General features: G+C 42.0%; 1 protein-coding gene across 2 annotated transcripts in view; it reads left to right on the top strand.

Moving 5' to 3' along the window:
• ALK (ALK receptor tyrosine kinase) overlaps positions 1–14,276 on the top strand; it is a 312,254-nt gene that overhangs the window by 128,065 nt on the left and 169,913 nt on the right. For both annotated transcript variants that reach the window (XM_030499619.1, XM_030499618.1), the window contains exon 4: positions 11,715–11,916. In XM_030499619.1, coding sequence (XP_030355479.1) covers positions 11,715–11,916 — 202 coding nt within the window. The remainder of the gene's footprint in view (positions 1–11,714; positions 11,917–14,276) is intronic.

The raw sequence follows: 14,276 nt of genomic DNA, 5'->3' as shown, positions 1-14,276 counted from the left end.
TTGGCACATTGGCTCTCTGTAGGACTCGGGTTATTGAGAAGCCATAGCAGTAAATCCTGTGCAGCTGTATGTCACAAGAAATAGAACTCTGTTTGCTCTTCAATGTTATATTAGAGCTTACATGTGTGCTGCTTCCACTAACTTATTCCTAAGGGAGTTTATATTCTGTCCTGAAAAGAAGGCTGCCAGACTGATTTAAGGCCAGAAGCGAAGCTTTAAAATAAACATGGGTTTATTGAACCTGGGATCGTTTGACAGGTGGTCATAAGGTTTTGTTTGAAGTCCAAGAAAGCAGAATCTTGTCTGAGTTTAAATAACTTATCCCTTGCCACAAGTTTTGGCAGCCTTGTGCTAATGCGTCCATTTAGGAAAAGGAGGCAGCATAGTCATGCAAAGAAGACTGACCTGCAGGTGAAATGCAGAATGTAGGCAAATTACGTGGATGGTGTAAAAGTGAATTAACAGGTAGGATCTTTCCTCTCTTAATAATACGGTGATTTACAGTACAGGTTTTTAGAAGCAGCCTTATTAAAACTAAGTCTTAAGCATCTTGTCTTGTTGCTCTGTAGAACATCAGTGACCTTTGTGAATGTAAAGACAACATGGGTGGTTTCCCAGAAGTAACTTAAATTCACTCTGCTTGCTTTTGACTTTCATCTATACCATAACGGGTAAAACACTGCACCAGTTTGTGAAATGAGGTGCGCTTCACCTCACTGAAGCTAGTGCTTCACTAGCAGGTAACTCATCTGTTGTCAGAATGAAAAGCTGAGGGCAGAGACAGTTGTGTTAAGGTAAGCTGTCCCCAGTGATGGATGGGTCAGATCTCTTTGGACTCTTAGATCACCTCTGTACCTCTTGCACTTGCTGTCTGATGTACCTGTTCATTTCAAAAGTAGCATTCACTGTGGTTTTGCTCCATAGGGGTAAGTGCTGGGAGGCATTTAGGGCTTAGTGCAGATAGAATGAGACAGCACTGAGGTCAAAATCCACTGTGTATCTGCAGTACAGGAACTACATGGGTTTCACACTGCCTCACCAAAATGTCTCGCTTTAGTACTGCTAATGGTAATGGCTTTGAGACGAGGACTCACTGAAACCATTAGCTGGAATCACTCTGTCAGGCAGAGCCAGCTCCTAAACTCGAGTGCTGTCCTGGGCTGTGTAAAACCCACATGAGCCACAATCCATTTCCAATTCACCCTGCCATCCAGTCCTTGTTCTGTTATCTCCAGGCTAAAACTAGAGTAGGGAGATAGTCTTTTAATAAGACAGTGGTCCTCTCAGTTTACAGCCAACAGAAAACAAATAGAATGGAATTTCTCATTTATGCTATAACTTAAGGAAGTGAAAAGGGGATGGAATAATTGTAACCAAGATAGATACACAAGTCATAACCTTCTTAGCATAACTGTGCCTCTTTCTGGAAAATTAGAATGTCAGTGAGCTAGAGGTAATTTTTTCAGGATGCCAACGGAATGTTAAGTCTGACTATTTGATTTTTTTCTCTCTCATTAGGTAGCTTCAGTAAGACTGAAAAAGTGAATATAGTTGGTCAGAAGAGCCTTGTCTCATTTTGCAGATATGTCTCCCAGCAATAATGCATGTGACCTTCTCAGTTTGATTTTGAGACAGAAATCCTTGGTAGGGCTGTGATGACATTTCAGAGGCGTGTAAGTGTTCTTTTCTGACTGTCCCGTGAAGAAAACTCCTATGATGTATAATGGTTAGTGCTGTTTAATTGAATTGCATGTACGATTTCTCCATTATGGCTAGGCTTTGTGCTGTCCAAAGTTGTTACTCCAAGAGAAACATCTCTTGAGGATTGATTTAAAAGCCACACTGAAGGTAGGATTACAACCTGTGACACGATTGGCATGATCCTCTTCAGATCCTAGTGGCTGTGGTTTTTGTTTTTTAGAGGAAAGAGCTGCACTTTCATCCATAACGTTCACCGAGAGCTTGAACTTCTACAGTCTGTACTCGTGAAACCCACGTTGAAGCCCCACGGGTATTTGCCTGCAAGAAGAGTGAAGGGCTTGGTTGTCTGTGCTGGAAAAAGCAGTGGCTTTGTTATTACAGTCAGTTAGTTGTATTCAGAGCCCCAAAGAGTGATAGGTAGTTTGCAGAATAAGTAAAGGAGAAATGACTCTTCCTCAGCAGAAATGTAATTTCTAAGTGAATCTCAGAGCAATCGCAGGAAGAATAGCAAACTGAGGAGAAGAAACAAGGCACAGGAATTATGGCTTGGTCTTGTAGTGGAAATACTGAGATACGTGTGCTTTAATGGTCACTGTTGACATGACTGAAGCTCTTCTTTGTTTCCTTGTGTGCCATTGTCACTGCCTGTCCATTCATAGCTGCCAGCTGTCTTTTCCCTTATTCTCGTGGAGTCTTTTGTGCAGTGACTTTGGAAGGTATTCTCTGCAGAGAGGTCTGGCCTTCAGTAACACTCCTAGGCCCTGGCAAAAAGTATTAAAAATTATCCACTGGTCTTCCTTGGTACCTTAAAGCTTTTTTAGAAGGAGATGACAACACAACCCAGTGACAGGTGGTACTGGGAAGGTGGAAATAGTGACATTCTTCTGCATTTACAGGCCAAGACAGCCTCCAGACCTTGACGTGTAACAGCCTTCATTCCAAGAAAGGGGCAGCCAGGGTGGGGAGAGCACTTCTTAGAGAAGCTGGATGCATTCAAATCCCTGGGACATTTGGCTACACCCAAATGCCCCAGGTATCTAAGATCTATGAGAAATCATTACAACTGAAGGAAGTCCTTGACAACTGGAAAGGATCAGTAGTATGTTTTTTTCTAAGAAGAGCAGGATGGAGGACTTGGAAATGGCAGTGAATGCATTGAATGCAGTGAATAGCAGAGCTTCACTGCAGAGGGACTTGGTAAATTTGGGCTCATAAGAGCCTTGTGGAGCCACCAGAAGTGAGAAGCTCTTCCCTTGGCCCAAGATGTGCTGGCGCAGCATCCCCCCGGGCTGGGAGCAGTGGCCTGAGTAGTCCTGCTGAAGCTGACCTGTAGGTTATGGAGGACCCAACTTATCACAAATAGAGATAGCTCTGATGGTCCTGCCTGGAGCAGAGCGTTGGGCAGACACCCATGAAGGGGCCTTCCGGTTTATGTGGTTCAGTGATCCTGCTTTAAAACAGTGACAGCAGTGGGCAGGCCATTCCCTTCCTGGTGTTGCAAGGCCCTCCAGAGGCTAGAACTGAGACCAGATAGTTGGAGTCAACTATTGGGATCTGATCTCACCAGGACATGTAGCCTTCAACTGACCCATCCTGTGCCACTATCTCTGGAATAGAAAGGACAATCTGTTTTATTTCATGAAGAAGGCAGATTAGGTAGAGATTTTAATTAACAAACTGCAAGAAGCAGATGAAACCATCTCTTTCACATGAATGTTGCCATCATAAATAGTACTGTTGGCTTTTGAGCAGTTCATATTACAAATTCTGTGTGGTACCTGATTTTACTGCGTTAAGGAGGCAAGCCCCTCACTTCTGTGCTGTCTTTTCGAAGTGGAAAAATGGAGTTTTAGAGTCCTGAGGTTTAATGAGTTTGTGCAATGTTTCGAGTTTATAAAATGCTATCAAAATGTGAAGTTTATCTGTGTTGTTGAACACACTTTAGAAATGGACTGAAGGCCCAGGGAAAAGTCATTCTGTGTAAGCTCCTGGACTCCTCTTCCCCTGATTGCCACATCGTTTTTCAGCATGTCTGTCAATGTTCAGAGAAGCTCTAACCTATTATTAGACCTAGGGGAGGGGGTTGTTGCCCCCTCACTTGTTTGCTCCTTGAAGAGTGGTGTGTGGGTGAAGCTTGCTTTTGTCTTTATACATGAATGTCAAGTGGGTTTTTTGAATCAGCAGAAGGAAAAACAGCAGCCAGTGCAGTTTTCACAGAAGAGCAGAGTGGTCCTCAAAAGCTTTCTACCATTTGCGTTTCTTTCCATCCTGTATTTAGTGTGCCAAGGCACTCTTCTCCCTTTTCATCCCTGCAACAATGACTTAGGAAAGCACAGGATGAGTGGAAAGGGGTCTGCCAGACAAAACTGGCATGCAGAATTGATAGTGCAGAACTGATACTGAAAGGCAGATTTGGGATGGAAGTAGCATGGAGACTAGAGGGAGAAGAATGGCTGGGCCTCAGGATGGGCAGGGATTTGGTGACAGATGCTATATCCTATCAGGCATTCATCAAGCTCTGGGTATGATCGTTGCCTTTCCCAATACTTCTGGGGAGAGTTGGGCGAGTAATTGTCTCCTGGTTCTGTGTGCATGAATGTACATGTATGTGTGTAGAGGAGAGGCTGACAAGGACAGATTAAAATGTACGAGACATTAAAATACATCATCTCCTCAAGATTTATCTTGTTTATGTTACCTGTGGACCAATTTGATGATTCTCCAATGCTCTGAGTTACAAGTCCTGTGCACTTAAAGCTGACATAATGTCAGCCCCTATGTGGTGAGTTTAATCCTGGCGCAGAATGAAAAAGGAGGAGGACTTAGATTTAATTATGAGCCTTCTCTTGTGGCTTTTGTAGTTCTTCAAGGGAATAGCTCGCAGCACTCTCCACTTGCATAATGTGGTTTCTGATGTTACTGAGTTGTGAGTTGTTGCAATACCCGTTCTGTCCCAGTCATGTTTCTGTTCAGGTACTTGTGTATCAGAGTATTGTCAAACTTAATTTTTAAGCTTCTAGCCTCCTGAGTGCAATCGAATAAGCACCCTCAAGAACAAAGCGGCAACTAGAAGCATTAGGCTTCCATTCACACTCTCCCCTAATTACTGCACACACTATGAGGTGCTGAATAGGCATCTGCCTCTCTGTTCTTATGGGCACTCCCAGCTTCCTCTCAGCATTCCCTTTAGGTCTGTCTGTCTTGCTCATGATGACAGAAAATTCTCCCATCCTCTAGTCTCAGAGCAGAGATCTCAAAAGTAACCTGCCATTCGCCTCTGTCAGCAGCAAAAGAGAAGATGCATGTTGGTTAATCAGCTGTGCAAGGCTGAATTATTTAAACAGTCTTTTGTCATTGTCTAGGAAAGATTTTCATTTCAGCATTGAATTTGAAGTTTTTAATTAACTGACTACTTTTTTCAGCTCAGTGCTTTTCAGCTGGGAGCAAACACTGCTGAGTCATTTAGGAATTGGGCTGTAAGAGCATCTGGCTCTAGCTCCCATTAGAGGAGGCAATACCTGGAGCTTTTGTTTTCTTCTTCCTTCTAACTTCTTCCTTTGGGAAAAAACTGGATGCAAAAAACTTCCTGAGAAAAATATCCTTTATTGGTTTTCTATCTTAAGTAAGTAGCATGATGGGATTCAGCTTTTCATATGGATGTGCTGGGCATTACTGAAACTTAAATTGATAAATAGGGATAAAATTTTCTAATAGTGTTCCTTTAGACTTCAGATCACACACTACACCAGAATTCAGGGAAGCAACAGGGAAAACCTGTGAAAGAGCTGCTTGGAGGTCACTGCTGGGACCTCTGCATGTAAGGATTCAGGGTTGCCTCTAAGAGAAGAAGCAAATTAATAAGGAAAATTTCAAGAACTGGAGTGTGAGAAGAGAGAGGACTCCTGCCTTTTCGAACTTCAAGTTATGTTTCCGTAGCACTGCTGCAGTTCCCAAGGATCACAGTGGTTACTGGTTATTTGAAGGAGAAGGTTTTGTAGGAGAGAAGTCTTTCAATTTAAAGAGAAGTCATATGGGGCAAATCAAATTTGCCTGATGTCTTAGTAGGACGACAAAATCTGACTTTATTTTGCTTTGATGGATTATTGGCCTTCCCCTTTGTATTTCAGAAGTGAAAAACTGCATGAATAGGAGGTAATCTTAAAGACCTTTGACTTGCAGATCTCTGCTCTGATACCAGTCTTGGCCACATGCTGTTTGCAGTTGTTTAATGTCTGCCTTAACTTGTCCATTTGTGAAATGTATTACATGCCCACAAGAGTAAGTATGGATTCATTAGCACTTCCGAATTGCTCTTACATCATCTAGAGAAACAGGCTCACATACCTGCTAGGTATTAGCAGTGAAATCCTGGTCCTATTTAAGCTACTAGCAAGAACTCCGATCAACTTCAAAAGAGGGAAGATCTCATCCAATTAACATAATTAGATTGTTAAGAATGGTTCAGATCCAAATTTTGTAATGATTCAAAGGCCGTTCCCTTCATGAATTTTAAGTCAGATGCAAGTATAGCATGTTGCAAATCTTCTGGTGCTTATGCAGTCACATTGCACTCAGCACTGGAGACTATTCACATTCTTAACATTCAGCACATTTCAGAGCCTTCATGAGGCAATTAGAAAAGCCATATAAATAAGCCTAGGAAAAGTAGAGCAGTATCTTTCCTTAATATTGTCACTCAGGTAGTGCCCAGTTTTACCAGCTACTGAGCTCCTGCTATAAGAGTTTTGCTTGAATAGTTAATTTGGGAGTTAAGTATAAAATGAAGACTCCAAAGACCAGCTCTGTGGGATGTTTTGTGATAGCGGTGGAAACATTCTCTCCACTCAGCATCTCCAAAGACCATAAAACTTGATTTAAATTTTTTTTCTCTACTGTACAGTCCCCAACAGACGTTGACTGTTAATAGTTTTTACAGCTCTAATTTAATCTGGGAGGGTATTGAACTTGGACGTGAAAGGTAATAAAATCCTTTTAGGAGGAAGATGGAGTTTATGCTCAGAATAACAATCTATCAGTTTTGCAAAGGATTGTTAAATTGCTGCTTTATAACTGTGATCAGATTAAGGCAGCCAAGCTGGGTGGTGAGCCTTGCTTTTCAAGAAAGTAAGCTAAAATTACAAAACTAAGGTCTTTAGTTATTAGGGAAGAAATCTGCTTGAATTGGCATGGGGACACTTTAATTTCTATCAGGTGGCTGGGTGGCTGCTCTGTCTGTATTACTGGCTTGGCTGTGTTGCTAAATATTATTTTCAGATAATGTGAACTTCCACCTTCATGAATTCTAATGCATGCTGCCTTTGTAACCGAATTGTATGTCCCATTGCCCTGGTTGATGTCATGTCTTTAGGATCTTATTTGGTTGTGTGACATCAGGTACACAAGAGCATCTCATGCGGGAAATGCTAAACCTTGGGTGCACGTTAAGGAGTTGCCTCCACGTGTTTGTCCCAGAGGAGCTGGTTACTGTTTTCTGCAATGAGCACTTCCCTGGACAGCCTTACTTCCCATTGTAACTTCTCAGGCTGCCTCTTTTTGGGCTGCAGCCATCGTTCCTACACTGCTGCCTCAGAAAGGTGAAAGGATGCAATAGGGTGCACAGACCTCACTGAGCATCATGAGGTTGTTTAGCAGAAGAACCTGACCTGGCTCCATGCTGCATTTGCCCCGAGACTGGCGAGGAAGGATTTAGGGTATAAGCAGGTAGCAGGGTGCCTTCAAAGCTATTGGGCAGCTATCAGATGACCAGCTTTTAAAGGGGCTAGCAATAGAACACTGAGTTTGCCTAGTTCCTAGGACCAAGTTATGGCTCTGTCTTCTGAACATCTCAGGGTTCCCTCAGCATTCACTGACATGAGTTTTGGATGTTTTGTGTATCTGTATCCGACAAGGATGTCAGGCCAGAGACTGTAGCAATGGGCTTTGTTGCTGGGCTGGTTTTGATTTGTAGTCTTGCCATTCTATACCCCTTCATTTAAAACTTTTTTGGACAGGTGATTTATTCATAATGTGTCTGTACATGCATATTACATTAGCATCAGTTTTTTTGTTTACAAATATCTCTTGTCATCTCATTAGTCCTGAACAGTGCAGCTTGAAGCTGTCTTCATCATCTCAAAAACAGCTCGCTGCTAAGCTGATAAGCCATCCTTCCCTTCTTGTGACATGAATGTTAAATGTTGTAAACAAGTTTCCAAAGGATCAACAGCAGTTTTTCATGTAGGATATATTAATTTGTCTTGTAATATTCCTTTTATGTCATCTGCAATAATTCCCTGTGCTTAAGCATAAGCATTAGAAGCTGAGTATTATTGATAGGTTTCTCGCACAGTTTGTGAAAGTGGAATTTTGAGAATGTGGAAAATCAAGTATTTTTATTTAGACCAGCAGTTTCTGAGACACCACAAAGCAATACCATCTAGTAGAGTGTCTGTGATACAATATACAGGTGTATTTGGTGCAAAATACTGAATGTTCTTCCCTCTGCAACCACATAGTTCTATATAATGATGATGGATGAGCTCAGGACCCAGGAATTGCTAAGTGCCAGGGCCTGTGGCTGCGTATCTAGTTACAATCTCATTATTTTAACTGCATCTCTTTAATATCAGCATTGGGCTGTGCAGCCAGAGTCCAATATAAAAGCTGCAGCGAAGCCTCCTGAAATGGCTCACTGGTGAACATCTTTGTGGAAAGCAAATAGACCCTTCAGAGACCTGAGCAGTAAAACATGACACTGGCAACATGTACCGCAAAGGGGCCTTTCATCTCTCCTTATATCCCTTGATATCTAAATAGCAACAGAAGTTTGTTTGAAGCTACAGTGCTTTTTCTAGCTATTCATCTGGGAAGATCCCAAGAGCCTTTTTAGAGCTGTGAGTTAATAGGAGGAAAAAAGTGCAAGGAAATTACAGCTGGAAGCTTGAGTCTTATGGGCTTACATAATAATGTCAGCTAGAGCATGCCACATGGGTTCCCTCTCACTGGAGGGACATACAAGTGAAGAGGTAGCTTCTAATTTTGTCCAGAAAGTCCATTGGTGTGATACAATATTCTTCTGTCCTGTGTTTGGGGAATTGATCCTCATGTGATCCTTTAACTCTTTCTAAGTAGTTGTCTCTAATCTGACCCTGGAAATGGTGGTCATATTGCTCCCATGGGAAACCATGGCAGGAAACAGTGGCAAGCAGTGACTGAGAGATTGTGCCCTTGAGGGAAGGGAGAACTATAAGGATTTGTGTTCAAAAAGTGTAATTTCTCACTTCAGACACATTAGTTAAACACATTAATTGTTCCTTTGTGGGTGTCGTGGTTTAACCCCAGTCAGCAGCTAAGCACCACACAGTTGCTTGTTCACTCTCCCCCAGTGGGATGGGGAACAGAATAGGAAAAGTAAAAGTGATAAAACTTGTGGGTTGAGATAAATGTAGTTTAATGGGTAAAGCAAAATCTCTGTGCACAAGCAAATCAAAACAGGGAATTCATTCACCATTTCCCACGGTCAGGCCAGTGTTCAGCCACTCCAGGACAGCCGGGCTCCATCCCATGTAACCATTACTTGGGAAGACAAACACTATCAGTCTGAACATCCAGTCTTCCCCCAGCTTTATATGCTGAGCATATCATATGGCGTGGGGTGTCCCTTGGGTCAGGTGGGGTCAGCTGTCCCAGCCGTGTCCCCTCCCAACTCCTCCTGCACCCCCAGCCTGCTCACAGCAGCCACTGCAAGAAAGGAAGGAATGAGAGCTGCCTTTGTTTATTTGTTACTTCAAATTCTGACTCCCTGTTGCAAGGCAGTAAGACGAGCAAATGGCTCCTGCATCTGGCAAGTTACCATCAGCAGTTATTGCAGTGCTTAGTGTCTTTCTGCCACCAGCAGAAGTCTCTTTGCTCCCCTTCATGTCACAGATTTCAGTGTTCTTATGGGGATGGTACAATTAAAGCCACAAGATTTAGTGCTCTAATTCTCTTTTGTTTGCAACAGAAGGGGGAGACAGGGAAGGATGATACATGTGCCTGGGTTTTTGGTTTTATTTTACTGACCAGCAAAAATACTGTGTATATATAACAGTGACAATAACAGAGTTTGTTTAAACGCATCAAACTATTCTGTTAGTAACTGGATTAAAGGCTATTGTTTCACATAAAGGAATCTTGTTATTAAAAACACGCAAATGCTGTGACTATCTGTCACTCCTCTGTTTACAAACCTTGACATCTGAGCAGGCTGTACCTCGTGTTTCTGTGTGTTTCTTTCAGTACAAATGTTTTGTAGTTTTAGATATGCCAGTGTCAAGAACACAAGTTTTTTTTGACAAGTATGTCAAAAACGCTGCCTGTGAGAAATGCGTGTATGGGAGGGAAATGTGGTTGGCAGGAATCCAGGGTTCATTTTTAGCCCTTCCATTACTACCCTGTGTGTGACCTGAGATGAGTTGCCAAATCAGAGTTTTCCAGAGGGGACATCTATGAGCATGAGTGCAATTCCCCTGTTCTAAACCAGCATCTGACAGGGAGATATTCCAATCTGGGCTCTTGACCCTTGGCTCAGTGGAGAGAAATGGGAACAACCAAAGGACAGCTCACTTCAGGTTGAGGTGAACTACCACAGGAGCTCAGTGGCTGGTTTGTACCTTGTGGTCCACAGCTTAGATACTGAGGTAAAGGTGAGCAGGATCCATTCGTGGCCCTGCCATGGGATTTCTTAGACACCCTGGATCTCAGCTGAGCCATGCTCAGTGATGTGGAAGATCATTCCCCTGAAGATTCAACTTTGGTATTTTCAAAAACAAGCTGCTGCTCCTGCTAAAATGTATGCACAGCACACTAAAAAAGAGGTTTAAATTACAGCCCTGATAAGCCTTAGTTTCTCTCTCTATGAAATTAAACTGTTCATCAGATCTGCATGTTTTAAGTATTAATGGACAGGCTTTATTAATGGAGGCTCCAGGAAATGAAATCTCATTGTCCTGATCATCTGACCAGTCTTGCTAATATCTGTGGGATATCACAACTTTTCTTGCTTCAGGAGTTGGTCCTTTTCATTTACCTGACTGCACCTTGCACTTACCAACTAACTACCCAGCCCAGTGTGCTTGCTTCGTGGATGAACTGGTAAATTAGTCAGATGCCGAAAGGGAGCAATTTGACTTACCTGAAAATGAGCAACGGTGTGATGAAAATGCATTATCTCTGTCCCAGTGGATAAGCCTCAGATTGCATTGAAATAGAATTAGGCCAAGGGAGTCAATGTACTGGATAATAATGAAATGTGTAATGTGGATTAGTTACATATAAAATTAATACTCTAGAATGAATTGCTGAAGAAATAAAACTGTGTCAAGCCTTTATCCTGACTTTAATGACTTAAAAATGCTGTACTCCTCTGTTTATAGAAGACCAAAAGTAAAGCTATTGAATTTGTTCTCTTTATTTGTGTAAGAGAAATAGATATAAAGTATCATCGTATCAGAGCTATCAAATCAGGATCCCACTGAACCAAGGCCATAATATTTGGGCCTGGACCACACCTGAGAAGTTAGAGATGGGGTTGAAGTGCAGGAAGAACAGGCTTGTGAAAGCAGGAATCCGAACCTGAAACTCCTTAATCACGTGCCTGGACTTTAACTTTGGAAGTCTTTTGGTTGATTGAGTTTTATTGTTACGGTTTGTTACTTTTCCCTGCCCTTAATATTTATGGCCTTTCCCATTTCATGCCTTTTCTTCTGGGAGTTAAATCTAAATGCAATCTTTGTTTTGGACTGTTCAAAGGTGTGTTGAAATGTTGCCTTCCTGGGAAGATCTTAATGGGATTAGTACAAAAAGGGTAAACTTTCCAAACCAGTTGACAAAGATAATCTTTAATTGGGAGGTATGAAAGGGTTGCAGAGTGAGCTGTGGCATAAAAGTTACAAGTATTCATCTGCACTCTGTGAGGGTTTTGTTTTGGTTTTTCTGTTATTCTTAAGGCTTTCTTGTTGCCTCATCTGTTCTAGGTTCGTTTCTGTTTCTCAATGCATCTGAGAGGCCAAGCCCTGTCATCCTGAGCCCTTGGCTGAGAAGCAGCAGTGACCAATGCACAGTTCAAGTGGCTGTTTATAAATTTTACCAGCAGAGTGGAGAATATATTGCTCGTGTCCTTCCCATTGACGAAAGCAGTGGTGAAATCTTATCAGTGGAGAGCCCAGAGAAACATGGGTAAGTCTCATCTTCTCATTTGACTCACAGCTTGAGTGAGAAGAATCACAACTGTGTAGCAGTACAGCCACAAAATGCATGCTGCACATCCTCAGAGGGGAGCAAGACACCACACTGAGTAGATGGTTGTCTTGCATGTGTCTAAATTATTGTAGAAGCTGGAAATTGGTGCTTATTTTATTATACAAAGCATCAGCAAACTACTGGATTCACGTAACAGTGAGTCTCTAAGTCAACATCATCTTTGTTCTCAGTGCTTGCAAGTACAAACGTAGTGTGGATACTCATCCTAAGTTTAAAGCTTTTCTATCTAATTCACTTCAATTTCTTTTTACTACTTCTTTACCCACATATACATTTGGCCTTAAAATATCTCCTGAGCCTTTGAGTTTCACCTCTCTGCATACGTTTTAAGTTTTGTCTTGTGCTGGGGTTTTTTTAAATGCTGTGTCTTGTCAATAAAGCAGCTCAGAGCTACTGAAAAGCTTTTGATCTTTCAAGTGTGCAACTGTTTGAAATCATCTTTCAAGGCTACAACTGTTGGAAATGTTTTATCCTCTTTGTGCGGTTCATCTTAATTGTTGATGGTGTCTTAATTTGTCAGACTTCCTGAGCATTCTTTTAAGTTCTTGGTTGGCAGCAAACCATCAGGAGCTGAACACAGTAAATGCTATAGTAGTGGACTAACATAGAATTGAATTTGGATATATGTGAGGCTGATGTTCTACCTGTTCTATATACTGTTTTTTTTTTTCTCTTTATATTTTACTTCTGCTGTGAAATGTGTCTTAAGAAGCATAATTCTTACTGAGCATCTCAAGTATTCTTTGTTTTGATGCGATAGAGTTTCTAATAGCAAGTTCTGCTGGCTCGTGCTTGTAACAAGATGTGATTATCTGATTACTGCCTGCAGCAAATTCTGTATTTTCTAGTAGCAAAAGGAGAATGCACAATAAAAAAAACCTTACAGGAGATAACCTAATTCATAGGAACAGTTTGAATAGTTGTAATTCTTGTGTAACACACGGCCTATAAAAGTGAGGAGGGGAGCTTGTGCGTGGATCTAGATCATACTTAGTTCCAGCAGCATCATCCAGATTGTAAATTCCTGTTGCTGTCTGGGGAAAGGTAGTTAGAGGAGCTGCAGCAGCTGTCTTCTTCCTTGGCTCCTTGCAAACGTTGTGCTCTGTGTCACAGCTAATAAACATGCTTCGTGTAAAGTGCCTCCTGCATTGGCAGTGCCACTGTTCCTTGGCACTTGCAGGGAATACTGCTGTGTGCAAAACGCTTTGCTGTGCTGCATGCAGGAGCTCGAGCTTGGATCTGTGGGCAGGCACAACTCACCAGGAGCACAGGCAAGTGCCAAATGTAAGGAGCCTTGAAGGGAAGGGAAAGATGACTTTAACTACAATAACAAATGCCTACCTTTGCCATCTGCTGGAGATAATAAAACTACTCAGCTGTGTGTTGCAGATGGCAGATGGAGATTGTCACCACAGTAAAGAGGGACTGTGCTTCTAAAGAAGGTGATTTTGGTTATGGCTTGGCTGTCCCATGCACTTGCAAGAAGTGTACCTTGCTCCCCAGCAGCATTTACGTGGCCTTGGAGGGTAGTAAGGGTGTATCTGTGGCTTTCGTGGTTTTGTATGGCTGGCTCCTCGATACTCTGTGTGCTATAAAACTGTGCAGTTGGAGCAACTTGTTGGTTAAGTTTCCCCCCCTCTGGTCTTAGAGGTAGTAGCTCTTTCCCCAGCTCAGCAAGGCAGAAGGGCTCTGATATTGGGCCTGCACACATGTCACACAGGGGGATAGTTAAGTATCCACCCCCAAAGTATTTGGAGCAGTAATATTGGATTAGCCCAGCTCTGATAACAAAATGTGCAAATCTCACTTTTGTAAAAACCTTCTTTTCTTCAAATGAGAAGCAAGAATAGCTGTTCAGAAGTCAAGAATAATTCAGTAAAGTTCTTAAATGAAACGGAATTTCCTACAGTGGAAATCTGTTCTCTTGAAAATTTTATTTTGTCTTGGAAATTGCAGAGGATTGTATTGTTTTGTAATGAATTCTTTGACCATGCTATAACCAAATGATTTCTAAAATGCTTGAAGAGTTTTAGCTCAGGGCACAAGGTAATTGAATTCCCCAGTGATGAGCCTGTGCTAGAACTAAAACCACTTTAAAGTTTCGCAAGTGACTTCTCTGATTCTATGCACTTTAAATACTGTTTTGCAAACAAGAGGTGTAAAGTGTGCATAGTTCCCAGTGACTTGTATGTGCAGTAGTGAGTCCATGCCACTACTTCAAATCAAGCCCATAGGAGGAAGAGGATGTTTTATTGAAACAAATGCACCTGAAGGGT

This window comes from Strigops habroptila, chromosome 10, assembly GCF_004027225.2.
Source record: "Strigops habroptila isolate Jane chromosome 10, bStrHab1.2.pri, whole genome shotgun sequence".
In the NCBI taxonomy this organism is placed as follows: domain Eukaryota; kingdom Metazoa; phylum Chordata; class Aves; order Psittaciformes; family Psittacidae; genus Strigops; species Strigops habroptila.
This window is presented reverse-complemented; position numbering and strand designations above follow the sequence as displayed.